The 17,362-nt window shown below is 38.0% G+C and overlaps 2 protein-coding genes and 1 pseudogene across 4 annotated transcripts; 1 reads left to right on the top strand and 2 right to left on the bottom strand.

The window, feature by feature from the left end:
* The first annotated feature begins 1,605 nt into the window (after positions 1-1,605).
* LOC18613342 (protein TIME FOR COFFEE) lies at positions 1,606-7,632 on the top strand. 3 transcript variants are annotated; one of them, XM_088806129.1, is made up of 13 exons: positions 1,607-2,031; positions 2,122-2,430; positions 2,523-2,680; positions 2,782-3,064; positions 3,172-3,293; positions 3,378-3,508; positions 3,593-3,668; positions 3,779-3,868; positions 3,950-4,169; positions 4,288-4,354; positions 4,468-4,534; positions 4,667-5,056; positions 5,234-7,632. In XM_088806129.1, the coding sequence occupies exons 1-13, from the start codon at positions 1,935-1,937 to the stop codon at positions 7,004-7,006; spliced, it is 3,783 nt and encodes a 1,260-aa protein (XP_088662255.1). In that variant the 5' UTR covers positions 1,607-1,934; the 3' UTR covers positions 7,007-7,632. The 3 variants fall into 3 exon arrangements, with proteins under 3 accessions (XP_017983500.2, XP_088662255.1, XP_007050592.3); XM_018128011.2 differs by having other exon boundaries at positions 1,606-2,031; positions 3,172-3,508; positions 3,953-4,169; XM_007050530.3 differs by having other exon boundaries at positions 3,172-3,508.
* A 1,039-nt stretch (positions 7,633-8,671) lies between these two features.
* Positions 8,672-10,939, bottom strand: FAP1 (Chalcone-flavanone isomerase family protein). Its single transcript, XM_018121648.2, has 4 exons — positions 10,511-10,939; positions 9,818-10,067; positions 9,333-9,424; positions 8,672-8,939 (listed from the first exon to the last, which is right to left on the bottom strand). The coding sequence occupies exons 1-4, from the start codon at positions 10,899-10,901 to the stop codon at positions 8,800-8,802; spliced, it is 873 nt and encodes a 290-aa protein (XP_017977137.2). The 5' UTR covers positions 10,902-10,939; the 3' UTR covers positions 8,672-8,799.
* A 3,366-nt stretch (positions 10,940-14,305) lies between these two features.
* On the bottom strand, positions 14,306-15,043 carry LOC148764767 (secreted RxLR effector protein 161 pseudogene; annotated as a pseudogene).
* Between the last annotated feature and the right edge of the window lie 2,319 nt (positions 15,044-17,362).

The raw sequence follows: 17,362 nt of genomic DNA, 5'->3' as shown, positions 1-17,362 counted from the left end.
AGGTCCGAATCAAAGGTATATTTGCAAACCATGGAGTATGGAGCTAAAATGTTGTACATCCTTAATATTCCTCAACTCCATGCCATGTCTGCCATTCATAGCATGCCTTAGCTATATAATTTTGACACATTAAAAAGAAAAGGATGATTGTTTGAATTTTATCTCTATCAAAATTGAAAGATTAACAGGTAGGGTTTAGTTTAATTTAGTAATTTATAATTTTGTATTTTATTTGTTAATATTCCAACAGTTGGTAAGTGTTGTATAGAATAATTTAAACAACTGCCACGATTGACCGTGTTGAACATTCTTAAAATAATTTTGTGCCAAACTATGTTAATTTCCACTCATTTAACAAGAAAAATGCCAGTATGTTCTGAAAAATAAAATTACTTAAATGGTAATTTTAATACGTGGAGCGGGTGTGGCAATAACGAGATCCGAGGCCACGAGCAGTTAGAACTAATGAACAACAACCCCTGCTGTCGTGATTGCTGCCTTGGATCGTGGCCTATTTTTTCCACCTGTACTTCCCCAGCCCTCTCTCCCACTCCCTTACCTACACTCAACCCTTTGATACTCGCCATGTTAGACGCACACTTCATCCTTGCCAACCAATTCTGCCTATCACAACGCGAGTACACAGCTGATATACCGCTCTTTCGAAACAAAGAAAATCGTCCTCTGCCCCTACTATGCTGGAGTCGAGCGTAGGTTATAATTTCTTTTTCTCCCTCCACTATCTGTGACGTCATCAGAAATGCCAGGTCAGCAAAAACCCACGAGGGCCCCGCCATTCTCGCAACTTCAATGATGGCGACACGAGTTCTGTAACTCTGCTGCCAAAGCATCAGGGACCGTCCGATTTTTCGGAGGTGGTTGAATGCAGGGTGCCAGGTCAGACTCGCTTTTTTATGATGATGGTTCGTCAAACCCAAGTTAAAGCCACGTCGGATTCCAATCCAACGGATTCTCTTCTCCTACCGGCAGCGAAGAACAAATCCCGATCGTTAGGGCCGCTGCGGGTCCCCAATGAAAGAATTTAACCGGCTGGAGCGGTCAATTCGGACCCGCCAAGTACCACGTGACTGATCTGCTCCTTTTGTGGACTGTACGTTCCGCTTTTAATCTCTTACGGGCAACCGGCCACGCCGGCTTCCTTGTGGACTGTACGGGAAGGGTTAAGGTAGATATTTCCTTTTTGGTGGAGTCGACGAATAAATCGTCGACAAGTGTGCTTTCTGGAGTTGATTCCAACAGATGAACTGTAGAGAAAGTCCCTTTGGTGGATGATGTTCACATTGTTTTCCTCACGCGCCCGGCAAGGTGTGGGATAGGATTTATAGAGATTGTAGAAAGGTGAGCCCGAAGATAAAAGAAGATATGTATGGCTCCTGACACGTGGCGAGTTAGTGGGCATTTGCTATATTCCATCAGAAAGCGACGTTTCTGCCATGTTGGCATCTGGAAATCATGACCGTCGATCTATCAACAACGCAACGGTCGAGATCAACCCAGATGCTTGAAGGAGAAATCTGGGCCGTCAAGGCTAGCTCTGGAGTAGGTTCCCCGTGAGTGAATGAACAACAATAGAAATAAAAGGAAAAGGGGGAAGAGATAGAGATTTTGAGCACAAAAAGAACACAAAACAAAAAGCCAGGTGAAAAAGCAGAGAAGCAAACGGGGAGAAGAGAAAAGAGAAAGAGGGAAAACGGTGAACTTCCTCAGCGGCAAAATAATAATAATAAATTTCTTCTTCGTTTCAAGCTAGTTTCTTCTTCGAGTTTTTTTCTCTGTGTCGATTTTTTCACCGTAAAGAAGTTCAAATCTGAAATTTCAACATTGTTTCGCCGCGAACTATGGTGAATTGCCAGCCGGCAGCCTATTCTCGAAGGAATATTGTATATTTTTGAGATTTAATTGAAAAGTATATCATGGAGAGAAACAGAGAAGCAAGAAGATCGAACCTGGCTTCGTCAAATGGATTGCATAGACGTCGTCAAAGAAGCAATAATCTCCGAGATTCACCTGGTTTGATACTTCTCCATATTTACCTATATATAAGGTATTTTATTAATTTATTTTCCCAATCATTTTTCCTTTTTTTGTTCTGGTTTGCAGAAGCTGGAGAGATGGAGATGCAAGAAACGGTGAGGCTAAGAGAGAGAGCGAGCAAGAGGGAAAGGGACCGAGATTTGTTGAATCGTAGCAAGCGTAGGAGAGCAGATAAGGTGGTTTTACAAGGAAGCAATAACAGAGAAGAAGGAGAAGAAAGCACGGAGGAGAGTTCAGGTGAAGAAGAAGACTACGAAACCGAGCAGCTCAGTAACCGTAAAATCTCACCTTCCGCTAGAGTCTCCAGACAAGTACCCCCTTTGAAGTCCACAGATGAAATGATTAGTTTTCCAGTCCCGAGAAAAGCTCGCTCAGGTATCAAAATTGTTGTTTATAATTTTCTATTCATATATAAAAAATGGAGATAATTTTTGGGTGATTTATTGATTTTTGTTTTTTTTTTTCAGCTTCAGTGAAGAGGTCACTTGAGAATTGGGTGGCTGGAAATGGTGGGTTTGTGGAGGAACAAAATCACCGGCGAGCTTCGATTTCACCTGCGCGTTGGAGCGTTGAGTCAGACCGAGTTTCACCGTCTTCTTCAAATGGTTCATTTAGGAAGAAGATGGTCAGCTTTTGAGGCTTTTTAGATTTTTTTTTTGTGTTTTAATGTTTGAGGAAATTGAGAGGATTGAGGAGTTTCTGGGTTTATTTTTTTGGATGTTGCAGAAGCCTAATGGACCTAAGACTCGGTTTCCAAAGGCGACCAAGTCTTCAAGCTCAGCCCAGGAGGATATCGAGATCGAAATCGCAGAGGTTTTATATGGTTTGATGAAGCAATCACAAAGCTCCAAGAAGGAAGATAGCGCTGGAAATCCTTTTCCAAAGCTTGAATGTGAAGATGCAAATGGTTTCTCTACCGAAACCAAGCCCTCAGGTTCATCTCAGATTGCGAGCTCTGCACAGAGTCAATCCCAGACAACGGTTTTGGCTGATCCATTGGTTGGCGTTGGTGGGTATTTTAAGCATTCAATTTTTCTGCTAGAAAGGTTTGCTCTTTTTTTTTTTTTTGGTTAAATTGTTTGTTTGTTTGTTTTTTTTTAATGTTGGCATTTGCAGCGTCAAAGAAGAAGAAAGTGGAATCTGAAAATTCTCCTACTCCGATGAAAGTTGAGAATGAGCAACGGGCAAAAATAGAAAATTTTTCGCCAAAACAGGGTCAAATATCAGGACTTAATGCGGTAATTTCTGAGTCTAGTTTTGATACGGGTAAAACTGCATCAGTGTTAATGGAGTCACGGGAGAACGTGGTGATGATTAAGCAGGGAGATTCGAAACCATCTGTTGAAGAACCAAATTCCATAGATGGAGCTGTGACCAGGGAAAAGTCTGTTTCGACTGAAAAGGAATCTGCTAAATTGGATGTTGATTTTCAGGATTCGACAGTGACTAAAGCGTGAGCATCAAAGAATCTTGCTTTCTTTCTCTTTTTTTCTCATTTGATTAATGCTTTCAATGTATCTGATTTTATTTTTGTTAGTGTGGGATATCACATAATATCGACCGTTTCAAAAGTGGAGAACCAACGTGAAGAGAAGTTCAAGATCGATTTGATGGTGAGGATCTCCTTTTGTCGAAAATTCAGATTAGATTTCTTCCGTTGGTATTTTGCTGTCCGAATTACTGAAGAAAAAGAATAATGAGTAATGCCCCCCCTTTCCAACAGGCTCCCCCTCCAATGGCGTCATCTCCGGAAAGGGATGGCCCTGTGGATATCGCATTGGATCCTAAGTACAAGGTTCTGGATATGGAGTTGGTAAGTGCTTTTTAGCTCTACTAATTTCTCCTTTCTTTTTTGTTCCTGGCCTGAAATTTTTGATTTCTCATTTCGATGCAGAAGATAGAGACTCTGGTCAAGGATGAAGCAAAGGTTGTGAAGAAAGAAATGAGGGCAGAAGATAGTAAAGACAAGATGGATACCATCAGGGAGAAACGAGATTCATTGAAACTGGATTTGGAGAAGCCTTTTCAAGATAATGGTAGTGATTGTTGTAAATTTGAACATGGTCACAAACAACAACTATCTAAACCTGGCATTCCTAAAGTGGAGAAAACCGGTAATTTTAATAAGTTTCAGCTTTGACTCACTCTGAAGCACAATGATTTTTATATTAAAATCTTTTTTTGCTTGATTTGTGATATGATGAGTTTACGGATTGTTCTTCTTTTACTCAGCTCAGTCTAGTTCAGTGCCTGTGCCAATCACCCTTACTGGCTGGCCAAATGGTTTGCCACCTCTGGGGTAAGCTATCAAATAGCTTCATTCTGATTGTGCATTTTGTTTTTGTTATTTATCCTTGCAGCTAATACTATTTTGTATCTAAGAAGTAGAAACCTTTTTTTTTTTTGTGCCAGGTATATGCCTCCCTTCCAGACAATTCCGCCCATGGATGGGAGTACTAAATCATCTACGGCATTGCAGGTATGAGTGCTGATTTCCTTATTATGGCAAAGGTTTCAGTTTAGTACTCTCTGTCATCTTGATGGCTTATGTTAATTGTGCCATATTTTCTATGTCTTGAATTAACCATGAGTTTCTATTGGAAATATGCAGCCTCCTCATTTCCTTCTTTCTCAACCTTGGCCTAAAAGATGTGCCATGCATCATTACATAGCTCGTAACATACACTTACACCAGCAGTTCACAAAAATGAACCAGTTTTGGCCATCAGCTCCAGGTTCTGCTTCTCCATGTGGGGCCAAACCCAACAATCTCCATGTGGTGCCATCTGCAGAAAATTTGATACTTGGAAATCCTTTGCAAGGAAGTTTCCCAGTTGTGAATCTAAACTCTACAGAAGAGAAAGGTAAGGTTATGGCGAGTTTTCCTGGTCTTACCAGGAAAGATAAAAGCTCTGACTGCACCAATTTTGTGGACACCGCACAGAGAAAGCAGGTCGTGCTTCAACTGGCTTCCCAACCAGCAGCTGCTGGTAACTTGATGGTATGGTACTGTTCTTTTTTTTTTTTGGCCAATAATGTGTTAATGCTTTTTAAGTAAATTTAGAAATTTTTTGCTAATCTTTTTTTTTTGGGGCTTCATTAGTAGTTGGATCATTTTCTGTTAATTTGTTGAAGAATATTTCATTTTTCTAAGTCTTGGTCTTTTGTGTTATTACAGCATGGCCCTGCTTTCCTATTTCCTTTAAGCCAACATCAAAATGCGGCAAATCAATCTGGGGCTTCTAAATGTGCTACTTCCACTAACAAAGCATCATTGAGTAATAATTCAACACCCGGAATTTCCACTGGCTCTGCAGCGTTACCAGGAGTAGCAGCAGCTGTGAGCTTTAATTACCCAAATTTGGGTGCTAATGAAGCTCCATATTTGACAATATTACAGAACAATGGTTACCCTTTTGCTATCTCTGCTCCTGCTGGAAACCCGTCAGCAATTAGAGGAGGAACCCCAACTCAAGCGTTGCCTTTCTTTAATGGGTCTTTCTATTCTTCTCAGATGTTCCATCCTCAACTTCAACAGCAGCAAGCTCACTCTCAGCCTGTGGTTCAGCCAGCTTATCAGAATGCAGTCACATCAAGTGGCTCATCAACATCCCACAAGCAACCAGAAAGTCACCAGCCACGGGGTGCACAAATTAGTGGCAATAATTTTTTGAGCTCAACAAGCATGCAGTCACAGCAGTTGCAGAAGTATCACATGCTTACATCCAATCAATCTCGCAAATTGGAACCTGAGATGAATGGGGAGAATACAACCTCAGACACCCAGAAAAGTGTTTATGGCCAGAACCCACCACTTCCTCATCAGCCACTAAACTATGCCTTGGTACCTTCTGCAACGATAGGTGGTGGCAGTGTAAATGGAAATCACAGTGAGAAGCAGCTTTCACAACAGAAGAATTTGAAGGGTGGAGTTGATCTCGTCCCTCCACAAGCATTTGCCGTGTCATTTGCTTCTTTCACTGGAAACAACATACCTTCAAACCTTAACTTCTCATCTATGGCACAAAACGCCACAATTTTTCATAGCGTACCTGAGATGGGTCGGCAAGGGTACCAGGTTGCACCTGTGCCGCAAGCTGCACAGCAGAAGAATCACCAAATATCTGACGGAAAGAATGGAGGTGGTTCAACCAATCTGGATGATGGAAAAAGGGTAAGTTTGGGGAAGTCACATACAACAAACGGGCAGACATTTGTTTTTGACAATTCAGCTAGATCTTTGAACTTTGTATCCTCTCCTGTCACTGGAAATTGGCCTCCTCGCTCCATCACCTCCACTACAGTAACCACAAATCCTCCCATTGCTGCTAATTCTTCAAATTCTCAACAACAGCTGCTTCTACTTCAGAAGCAGCTCATGATGCAGCAACATCAGCAGCAACCTGCTACAGCTTCTCGAAGCAAAAGTCAGACAGCCAACACCATGCCTGCATCTTTCGTTGCTGCTAAATTTTCAAGCAATACTGCTATATTTCCACAAACTGCACCCCAAAGTAACAGTTCTGCACAATCAACCCAGTGGAAAAACTCAGCAAGAACCTTGGCTGCCCAAGTGGCTTGTACATCAGTTGCAGCTACCAACGCCTCAGCCGTTAAAAATCTTCCCCAGCAACCATCGAGGCTTCCACAAGGCCAAACCCAGATATCGTTTGGGGTAAATACCACGTCCAGCTTATCGCCACAAGTACAAGAAATACCTACCAGTAGCCAGCCAGCATCGCCTATGATAGTTGGGTCTCCACCTAGTAGTGGCAACTTGAGAACAAGTTCAACAGGCAGCAAAGTTGGTTCATCAGTTCCCACAATACAATCACAACAGAGCGAGAATTCTTCTCCTGGTAACGGCCAGAAATCCTCTCCGGTGTGTGGAAGGAACGTGCCTTCAATTTTGAGCACATGCCCCAGCCACCTTTCCGAACTCAAGTATTGAAACGCGGCTGCAATTAGAATATTGCAACAGTAGCCTGACTTCTTCTCAGGCCTTGTTCTCAAGTATTGAAATGGGAAAGGCGCAGGACACGTTAGAAAGATTTTGAGGGGACCCAGCTTTCAGGGTAAGTGAAAGGCACGTGGGTTCCTGTTATGCCTTGAGGAGCTAAGGATTTTGATTGTGTCTTGGCAGATGCTGCACCGGAGGTGTAAAGAAAAGGAGCTTGAGAATTGAATGTGAAACGCAAGAAAAGATTAAGTGCAATTCAGAGACTTGTTCCGACTAGCCAGCTCCGTACCGGTGTTATGATCAAAAGGGCACGTGCTGATGTGCGGTTGCGGCCAGCAAGCATCGCAGTCACAATGACATGGGCATATGCCTTGTGCGAGTTGGCAGGGGATTGGGGTCAAGGAGACAGGATAATGGTTAAAAGGAGTTTGGGCTGTATCAGGTCTTACAGTTTTGAAGTCGGACCAAAGTGGGGACCTACCATAACCATATTCTGGGGACTATTGTTGGTTACCGTATTTAAGGCTACTAGGTGTTTGATTGGTCTAAGGTGATTGTAACGTGTAAATAGGATAATCATTTGCAAAGAATACAATGTTCCTAGTTTCATTATTTTATTTGAGATTATTCCTCGCCCATTTGGGTATTTGCCCTTTTCTTATTGCCTTCCATTTTGTTATTGATTGGGGTTGTGGGGGCCCGAGAGAGAGATATTTCAAGTTTGAAAAGGGCGGCAAGGAAAATCTTAAGAAGAAGAATAGGTGAAAACGGTGGAGCTGGAAGCAACTCCATCTGATTGGCCATTTGGCCTTTTTGGTTTTCTTTTGTTCCTTTGCCTTCCCTCGCACCCTCCCTCCCTCCCTCCCTTTGCGTTGTGTGCAGTGCACTAGCAGGTCTGTTGGATTCAAACTCATCTTAGCCTTTGACCCAACATAGTCATGGTTTCACGCCAGCTAACTTAAATCTGTCTAAATTCAAATCATATAAAGATTACTTTATTGTTGCGCCTGCCATAGTACCACGTTTCACTTCATACATTATCTTATTATTTTCTAAAGGATAGGCAAACGTGGTGGACGGGGAATGAGGTTTCCACCCTTTCTTCTTTTCAGTGGAGGCCCGGAGCGTATCTAATCCAATCTTAATCTATCTCTGTCTAGCACAGTTTTTGCCCTTTCTGGGCGTTGTTAAGTTAAAAAGTTAAAAACTGTTCAATTTCATTTATCCCTATCTACTTCTGACATGCTTGTACAGTATAATTTGACAAAAGAAAAAAGGAACTAATTCCTGTAGACAAAAAATTGATGATCATAGCATTTCAATAAACTTTTTAGACATTCTATGTCAGCTGTATGTGGAATTTTGTTTCACAAAGGGAATGGGGCTAAGCCCCTAAACACACCAAAACAACAACAAAAGAAACTCTGACGAAATCAGTCCGCCTGAAGGAAGCCTTTGAATGTGAAGTTCATTCCTCATCATCCTGTGTCTGAGTATTAACTCATGGTCCGTGGTGTCTTAAGTTCCCAAAATTCTGCTTCTTCTGCACTCCTCTATCATATCATGTCAACGCAAGTAAGTGCTATAACTTTTCTTAGGGTGGTTTGGGCCTGAGGGATAACATACTGCCAGACGTTTCAGTCTCTAACAACAAACTTAGAAGAGTCTTTTCATGCATATAAAAGGCATAAAGAAACCAGTTCCATGAAACACAATATAAATGGTGGAAGAAAATGAAACGAGGAAAAGAGAAAGGTTCTGAGTGCCTTTTGATGATTCCTCATCTACTTCTGTAGGAAAGATGCTGCATTGACCTCAACATCTTCTTTGGCTCGTCTATCAAATGGATCCTCACCAATGTACAAGTCCAAAATTGATCTACAAAGGAGTTTGCTCTGTATACTTCCTACCTCTTTACCATCAACTACAAATTTAGAAAAGAAAAGAATTAGAGACTTACTTTTAATGCGGTGTAAAATCATATAGAAATGAGACAAGCATAAAATAATCGTTTTTATTCATGCAGTAAAACTAACCTTGGAGATCAAGAAATTTATATGCAGAAGCAAAGACAGCCTTTTAACCAGTTAAGTATTAATCAAAGGTCTCATAATAAACCACATGCTCCTCGTTTGAAATATATGTCTAGCATTATGTAGATCAAGATACAGTTGTGTACGAGAAAATAGAGGGAATAAAGGACACTTGTTGCACTAATAGATGGAAAATCCACACAGAATGAAAGAAAACAAACAGAAAATTTTAGAAAAGGCTTCTTATTTCTAATTTATTGGTAAATAGACAATAAATATCTTACTTGTTGTCTTAAGTATATGGCCTCGTTCCCTTATGAGATCTATCACAGATCCCCTTGGTATTTTATATTCATCTTTGAATTGAGAAGTGAACCTGCAACCGCGTTCAACATGACATAAACTAACATTAAGAAAATGTTACACAGAAAATAGAAGCAGGAAAGTTTGGGGCTACAGACGTTTAGAAACAGATAGAAAAGGAAAAATTGAAGAAAAGAGATACCAGTGCAATGCTGGCAAAAATTAGAAGCAAGTCAGGCTCAGAGTAGTCAACTTCAGCGAATTTAACAACTTAGCATATTGCAAATCATATTCTTAACAGCAATGTCCAGAAGAGCCAAAAGCAACACCAAAAACATCAGAAAATGATGACTAATTTGTAACATCAAAAGGTATGAAGCTGCTAATTTAAACACTTGAATTTCTGCTTATCAATTGAAATTTATGAACTACAAGGTAGAAGTTGATATTTAAGAGTATAGTTCACCTTTGAAGCAATTCTTTATTATCTGATCCCCCAAACTTTTGGAGTCTGCTTCCCACTGACTCTTCAAAGGCACTACGCACAGAACGGATGCTCAATTTGCTGTAGACAATTTGAAGTCTAACAGTCATGCATATATCAGCTTCCATAAGATCATTAATAAAATCCTTATTGCCTTTAAGTTCAGTAGCAGATAAATTTCCATATTTCTCACTCAACAACTTCCTTAAATCATCCCCATTAGCATACACACCTGCAAGAGAACCACGTTATCAGCATAAAGAAATTGCAAACGACATTTTTGCCCCTTAAAATAATTGATTCAATAGCTCAATCTACATTTTTCATCGATGATCAAAGCTCAATCTATATCCACATTGTAGCCCATAATTCAATACTTTTGCCAATTGACATCATTCACTTATGCAATATTATTACCAAAAGTATCCTTTAAATTCTAGAAATTCTGGCATGAAAGCCTCGAATTCAAAAGCAAAACGAAAGCTGAAACCTTGCACGGCATCCAGAATTCCAGATAATAGAAACATAAACAAAGCTTCCAAAGAAAGGAACAAAACATGTTCCTAGTACAAGATGTCTAAGTGGGTCCATTGTACATTAACAGAAATGAAGAATCACATAGAAACAGAAAAAGAAGCAGAAAATTTCAAAGAAGAAGAAAAGAAATAAAGTTACCAAATGCATAGACATCGATGTTCTTCAAACCCAGGATGCTCTTTTTCCTCAAACCAATTCCAAGAAGTCGAAGGGAATTTCCCAGAACCGAAGGAAAAGAAACTCCAGTCTTTGATTCGAAAACTGGAGCTGAGCCATCAGCAAGAGAGAGCGAGCCCCAAGGAGGAGAAGAGTGATCCCGAAAGAGCAAATTCACTGCGTTTTGGAGAAACGGGTGATTCGGATTCTGCGAGACGACTGCCACGCCCGCCGCAGCCGCAGCTCCTACGCCTGTTGCTGCGGCCAATGTGGCGGAGAAATGACGCGAGGAGGCATTCCGGTGATGGTTCTGGGGGGTGCCCGGGAGGTTCGTGGGCTGAGAAAACAAGAACGGGAACCTCAGGGACACCATTTTTTAGCTTTTTTCTTTTTTTGTTAATTATCGAAAATGGGTTAGTTATGCGCCACCTTATGATGTGGACGTGGACGTTCGTCAACAAGGAGGAGGGGTTTTTAGGCCTTTCACTAAACCAGTAGCCCAATAGGCGTGGCCCAAACTAAAACATCTAAATCCATAGTCCATGGAGCAATGGTCGCCTTTGTCCTTAGGTTTTGGGCTTTGGTTGGCTGGATTCAGCCCTTTGGGCAAACCAAAAAGCCAACCGATCGAGGTTTAAGGGACTTGGGCTCAGCCTTCGTAGGAGCTTCTTACTCCGTACCATACATAATACGCATTTAAACAAGCAAACTGAAAGCAAAGCGGATCCAAACTTAAGCATCACGTCAAAAGCTCAGCTAATTTGAAGCAATGTAGTTTAAACTTTAAAATAACTCTTAATAAATTAATGTATTAGAATTAAGACAATCATTCAGCGGCTTGTCGTTTCCAAGAAATGCTATTGCTACCTTCTAAATTTTACCAAACCCATCACTGTCAAACATGAAAAGAACAATTATTTTCCACATTTTTTAACTAAATACACTAGGATCAGTTCCATACGGAAATTAGTGCTATTAAAATAACAATGCTGAATTTACCCATGCACAAAATTTGTAATGAATCATTACTGTCCGCAAAGAGACAAAGAAGAAGCAGGGATTTAGATTCGGCAAATGCAGGCAATGATTAGCTTGCCATGCTCCATGAAGCGTGTTACGACAAAGATCAGAACTGCTAGGAAAGCTTGACTGATCAACTTATATGCAAAATTGATTTGTTTTTTTCCTTGTTCTTCATATTCTATTTTGTATGTTTTTCATCTGTAGGGAGGATTCTTATGATAAGAAATGGCAGTGTTATAAGTACGTAAAAAGATGTATTAGAGACAGTGGATGGGAGGATTGGAATAGTTTATGGAGTACTAATGTTATGACAAATGGTAGAAAATGGTTGAGAATGTGAGAGAAAATGACCAAATAGAAGAAAATTTGAGAGAGAATATTTAGAGGGAGAGAGTTGAGTGTGAAAGTGTATATGTCTTAAGAGTGAAAATATATGAAGAGAAACACTTGTATTCCATGAAAGAAGAAAATTTTTTAACTATCTATATTTGAACCATCAAATCAAATTTTTCAAAACATTTCAAGGTGAAATTACCTATAAATCTTTTCACTTATTTTGAATAACTTTCTTTGTTGTTTACGAGATATAAATGTTCCACTCTTTTTACTTGTTCTTATTTTTTTATGCATAGCAAGAGAGGGAAAGGGATTAGTAGGGCCCCCACCCCTTAAAAATTTTAAAATTTTTATTTCAATCTTTATTTTTTTGAAATTTTATAATTTTGTCTCTATAATAATTTCATAACATTCCCTTATTATTTTAAAATCGTATAATTTTGCCTCTATAATAATTTTGTAATTTTACTCCCTATTTTATAGTTTATATAAATACCAATATCTTATTTGAATTTGTGTTTATCTTGTATATAACAAATAATCTCTCAAAAGCTTTGCAACTTAAATCTCAAGACATACTAAATGCAATTCGTTTAGTATTGCTTACTAAAAAGCATCTCCAACAATTGAGAGAAGATGGATGGGAATCTTTGTTTGTGTCGATGAAGAAGTTTTGTAAGAAATATGAAATTGAGATATAAATTAGGTAAGGTCGTCTTCAAAAGAATCATGCCATAACACTATTGTCAAGTTGATTTGTTTCTGATTGCTATTGACTCACTCTTGCAAGAATTGGATTCTAGATTTAATAACAATATGGTAGAGTTGCTTACTCTTGGCACATCTTTAGACTCTCAGAATGATTTTGAATCATTTGATGTGGAAAGTATTTGCAACATTGCAAATATATATTACCTTGATGACTTTACTAAGCATGATAAAATACATCTAAGCTGTCAATTGGATATATTCAAGCTTGACATTCTTCATAATCAGATTTTGAAAAATATATTTACACTTTCTGAGCTATGTCAAGTGTTAAGGAAGACAAGAATATAAAAAATTTACTTTATTGTTAACAAATTGATTCAATTTCGGTGGAATTCAAGGAACCGGCAAAATTGACTTCAAGGCGAGCCTTTCCAAAAACGTTATCTTTAAGACTTATTTTGCCCCCACCATTCGGTATGCAAAGGGGAATAATGCGAATAGCCTTAGGGATATAATGAAGCCAATGTCTAACTTCGTATTGTACTTTACGAGTGTAGATCGCTAGATACACTCGAGGGTTTACAATTTGGCCTTAGAGCCTACTTTCTACAACAAGTATATTATAAGGAATCTGGAAGCTTTTGTAAATGATGTGAACTTAAGTGTTTATGTTAAAAGAACACAACACTTTTTTTGCTCTTGATATTTTTGCACTTACTTTGTGTTTGATTTTATATATCAAAATGGTTGGCAACTAGCCCTTTATATAGGCTTGTAAGTGTCTCTTCTTCAAGGACACAACCCTTTCATTAAGACACTTTTTTGTCTAAAACGTATTTTTATATTTTGCTAGACACAACTTTTAGATAAAGGTATTATTTCAATAATCATCTTATGAAAAGATAACTATTCATTCCATAGACCATAGCCTTTGAGTTATGATTTGAAACAATAACTTTTCATATATAACTTTTAAGCTATGGTGTTTTTCCAATATGTCTCATGACTTTTAGATATTATTTTACCAAGAGACATAACTATTCACATAAATACCTGCATATAATCCAATAGACATACTATATCACTTTATGTGACATAACCTTTGAGCTAAGATAGCTTTTCATCATGTGACATAACCTTTGATTTTGAAAATACACCAACAATCTCCCATCATTTTCAAAATTTCCAAATATCAACAACTTTGGGAACCTTGTGCATAAATGAAGGTATCCCACAGATTTGAACCTTCACTTAGTGAGTGTGGTTGGTTCTAGTCTGAATTGAGTGGTTGACTAAGAATTGAACCATCGATTATTCATTAACTAGTCGGGCCACTAAACACACACAAGCTTCCTTGCTCACTTTGTATCTAGTTTTACTAACACGTTTTATGGCCTTGTGTTTTACATCCTTTCATGAGTGTTGTTAGAGTCAAGCCTTTAACTCCTAGAAACGGCCACACTTCCACTCACATGGGTAGCCTCCATTGAAAGTACTTTGTAATTATAGTAATTCAACATATATATGTTATGGGTCTATTAAGAACTTTTATTCAACCTTACTTTACACATTACGGAAACCAAGCACTATTCACCTTGGGATGGAAAATATAAATTAGTGCTTGCAATCATCCATGTGGTAGAATGGTCAGTCCTTAGACTTGCAAGTCAGCCATAAGCGTCGAGGTGAGCTCCTATCATTGGAGATTTAGTTGATAGGCTTGAGACCCATCCCTCTTGAGGTCTTTATAACTAGGTCTTTGTTTAGACCTTTAGTAAACGGATCCGCTAAATTTTCATCAGACCTCACATAACTTATAGTGACTATACCATCATTAATTCTTTGTCTTACAATGCTGTGTCGAAGTCCATTATATCGACTCTTTCTATTGTATGCTTGATTATATGCCTTTGATACAGTGACTTCATTGTCACAATGTATGAAGATTAGTGCCATTGGTTTAGGCCACAATGGAATTTCATAGAGTAAATCTCTCAACCATTTCACTTCTTGGGTGGTAGATGCTAAAGCTATAAATTCAGCTGCCATAATGGAGTTTGCTTGACAAGATTGTTTCTTAAAATCCCAAGAAACAGCACTTCCACCAATTGTAAAAATCCAATCAGTCGTAGAAGTATGATCCGTTCTATTTGAGTTCCAACTAGCATCTGTATATCCTTTTAAAACTGAAGGAAAACTTGAATAACAAATACCATAATTCTTTGTACTCTTTAAGTACCTTAGAACTCTATGAACAACATACCAATGTTGTTTACTTGGATTACTTGTAAATCGACTTAGCATCCCAATCGCAAAAGCTATATCCGACCTTGTACAGATCATAGCATACATTTTGCATCTAATCACTTTTGCATATTCATTTCGTGCTATTGGCTTGTCTTTGTTGGGTACTAGCCTTATATTAGAATCATAAGGTGTAGTCATTAGCGAACAATTTGACTTACCATACTTCATTACAATCTTTTCAATGTAATGAGATTGAGACAATGTTAGGTTATTATTGTCTCTTATTATTCTTATACCAAGAATAACATCTGTCATACCTATATCTTTCATGTCAAAATTCTGTGACAAGAACTTTTTTGTGTTCTCCACTTGTTCTACATCAATTCCAAAGATTAACATGTCATCAACATATAAACAAATGATGACACCTCTACCATTATGAAACTTACTGTAGACACATTTCTCAAATTGATTGATCTTGTAGCCGTTAGCTAGTACAACTTCATCAAACTCTTGATGCCATTGTTTAGGCACTTGTTTTAATCCATACAAGGACTTTACAAGCTTACATACTTTCCTTTCTTAACCAAAAAGATAAACCCTTCAAGTTGTTCCATATACACCTATTCATCTAACTCACCATTTAAGAATGTTGTTTTAACATCCATCAGTGAATTACCATCTTATGTATAAATGCAAGTGCTATAAGCACTCTAATTGTAACTATTCTTGCTACCAGTGCATATGTATCAAAATAATCAACACCTTCTTTTTTGTTTAATGCCTTTTGCTACTGGCCTTACTTTAAACTTTTCTACGGTTCCATCAACTTTCATTTTCTTTTTAAAAATCCACTTACAGCCTATAGGCTTGGAACTTAGTGGAAGGTCTACCAATTTTCAGGTTTTATTTCCCATTATTGAGTCCATCTCATCTTGTATTGCTTCTCTCCAAAATGAAGCATCTCGAGACTTCATTGCCTCTTCATAAGTTTGAGGATCACCTTCACCTTCTACATTAAAGCAGTAAGGTAAGTATTCACATGTTTCTTCTCTTGTACCTTCTACTAAGTATATGAGGAAATTGGATCCATATGTCTTTACTTTTCTAATTATTTTACTCTTCCAGAGCTCAATTTTCTCGTCATTTTCTGAAAGTTTATCACTTTTTGTTACTAGTTCTTTGGGTCTTGGAATTGAATTAAATTGAATTAAATTGAATCTTGTTTCATTAAAGATAGTGTCTCTTGATTCTATGACCGTATTAATGGAATATGAATCATTGGGCTTTATCACCATGAAACGATATGCTTTACTGTGTTCAACATATCCTATAAATATACATTCAACTCCTCTTTCACGCAATTTCCTTTTCTTTGGTTTCGAAACTCTTACTATGGCTCGACATTCCCAAACTCTTAAATAATTAAGATTTAGCTTTCTTCCTTTCCATAGCTCATAAAGAGTAGTCTTGCTCTTTTTTGTTTAGGATTCTATTTAGTATATGGCAAGCTGTTAATAAGGCTTCTCCCCAAAATCTTTTTCCCAAACCTGAATTAAAAAGCAAAGCATTGACCATTTTCGTAAGAACACGATTCTTACGTTCCGCTACACCATTTTATTCTGGTGTGTATGGAGTGGTAATCTCATGAATAATACCCGTGGACTCGAAATACTTAGGATCATAATATTCACCTTCTCTATCACTTCGTAAACATTTGATAAGCAATTCACAATACAATTCAATTTCTTTTCTATAGATTTTAAATTTCTCCATTGTTTCATCTTTAGTGTGCAATAAGTAAACATAGCAATATCTAGAGAAGTCATTTATAAATGTTACGAAGTATTTCTTTCTACCGATAGAAGGAGTACTATGCATATTACAAACATCAGAATGTATTAATGCAAGTAATTTGGTGTTTTTTCTACCTTAAGAAATAAGCTTCTTGTGAGTTTAGTAACCAAGCATGTCTTACACATATCATTATTTACATCAATGTTAGGTATTAACTCTAACTTAGCCATATCATGCATTCTTTTATAATGAACATGACCTAATCTATTATGCCATAGTTTAGACAAAATTGATTTATCATCATGAACATTAAACAAAGCATCAAGATAAATAGAACTAGTAATATTCTTATTAATATTGAGTTTGAACATGTTTTTACAAAAATATTCACTTCCCACATAATGTCCACCTTTGGTAAAGATGAACTTATTTGCTTCAAATACTAATTTGAAACCATACTTATTCAACAAGCCACTTGACACAAGATTCTTTCTTACTTCCGGTATATAATAGATATTGTTTAGTATAAGTATCTTTCTAGAAATAAGCATAAGTTCCACGGTGTCTTTTCCTTTCACTTGTGTAGTGAAGGAATTTCCCATGTATAGCATGTTTCCATCATTAACTGCTTCCAAAGTCTTGAAGAAGCTCTTGTTGTTGCATACATGATTAGTTGCACCAATGTCAATCCACCATGCTCCATCATCTTAGAGAAGATTG

This window comes from Theobroma cacao, chromosome 1, assembly GCF_053813885.1.
Source record: "Theobroma cacao isolate CCN51 chromosome 1, ASM5381388v1, whole genome shotgun sequence".
Lineage (NCBI taxonomy): Eukaryota > Viridiplantae > Streptophyta > Magnoliopsida > Malvales > Malvaceae > Theobroma > Theobroma cacao.
Note: the sequence above shows the minus strand (reverse complement) of the source record. Positions and strands in the feature narration are given on the sequence as shown.

What these genes read in the sequence shown, in the direction of transcription:
- LOC18613342 (XM_007050530.3), top strand. Translation starts at nt 1,935, where the DNA reads ATGGAGAGAAACAGAGAAGCAAGAAGATCGAACCTGGCTTCGTCAAAT. An exon ending in GATTCGACAGTGACTAAAGC is followed by an intron (nt 3,509 to 3,592) that starts GTGAGCATCAAA and finishes TATTTTTGTTAG; the next exon opens with TGTGGGATATCACATAATAT. An exon ending in AGGTTCTGGATATGGAGTTG is followed by an intron (nt 3,869 to 3,949) that starts GTAAGTGCTTTT and finishes ATTTCGATGCAG; the next exon opens with AAGATAGAGACTCTGGTCAA.
- FAP1 (XM_018121648.2), bottom strand. Translation starts at nt 10,901, where the DNA reads ATGGTGTCCCTGAGGTTCCCGTTCTTGTTTTCTCAGCCCACGAACCTC. An exon ending in CATCGATGTCTATGCATTTG is followed by an intron (nt 10,068 to 10,510) that starts GTAACTTTATTT and finishes GTTCTCTTGCAG; the next exon opens with GTGTGTATGCTAATGGGGAT. An exon ending in CCATATACTTAAGACAACAA is followed by an intron (nt 8,940 to 9,332) that starts GTAAGATATTTA and finishes CTAAATTTGTAG; the next exon opens with TTGATGGTAAAGAGGTAGGA.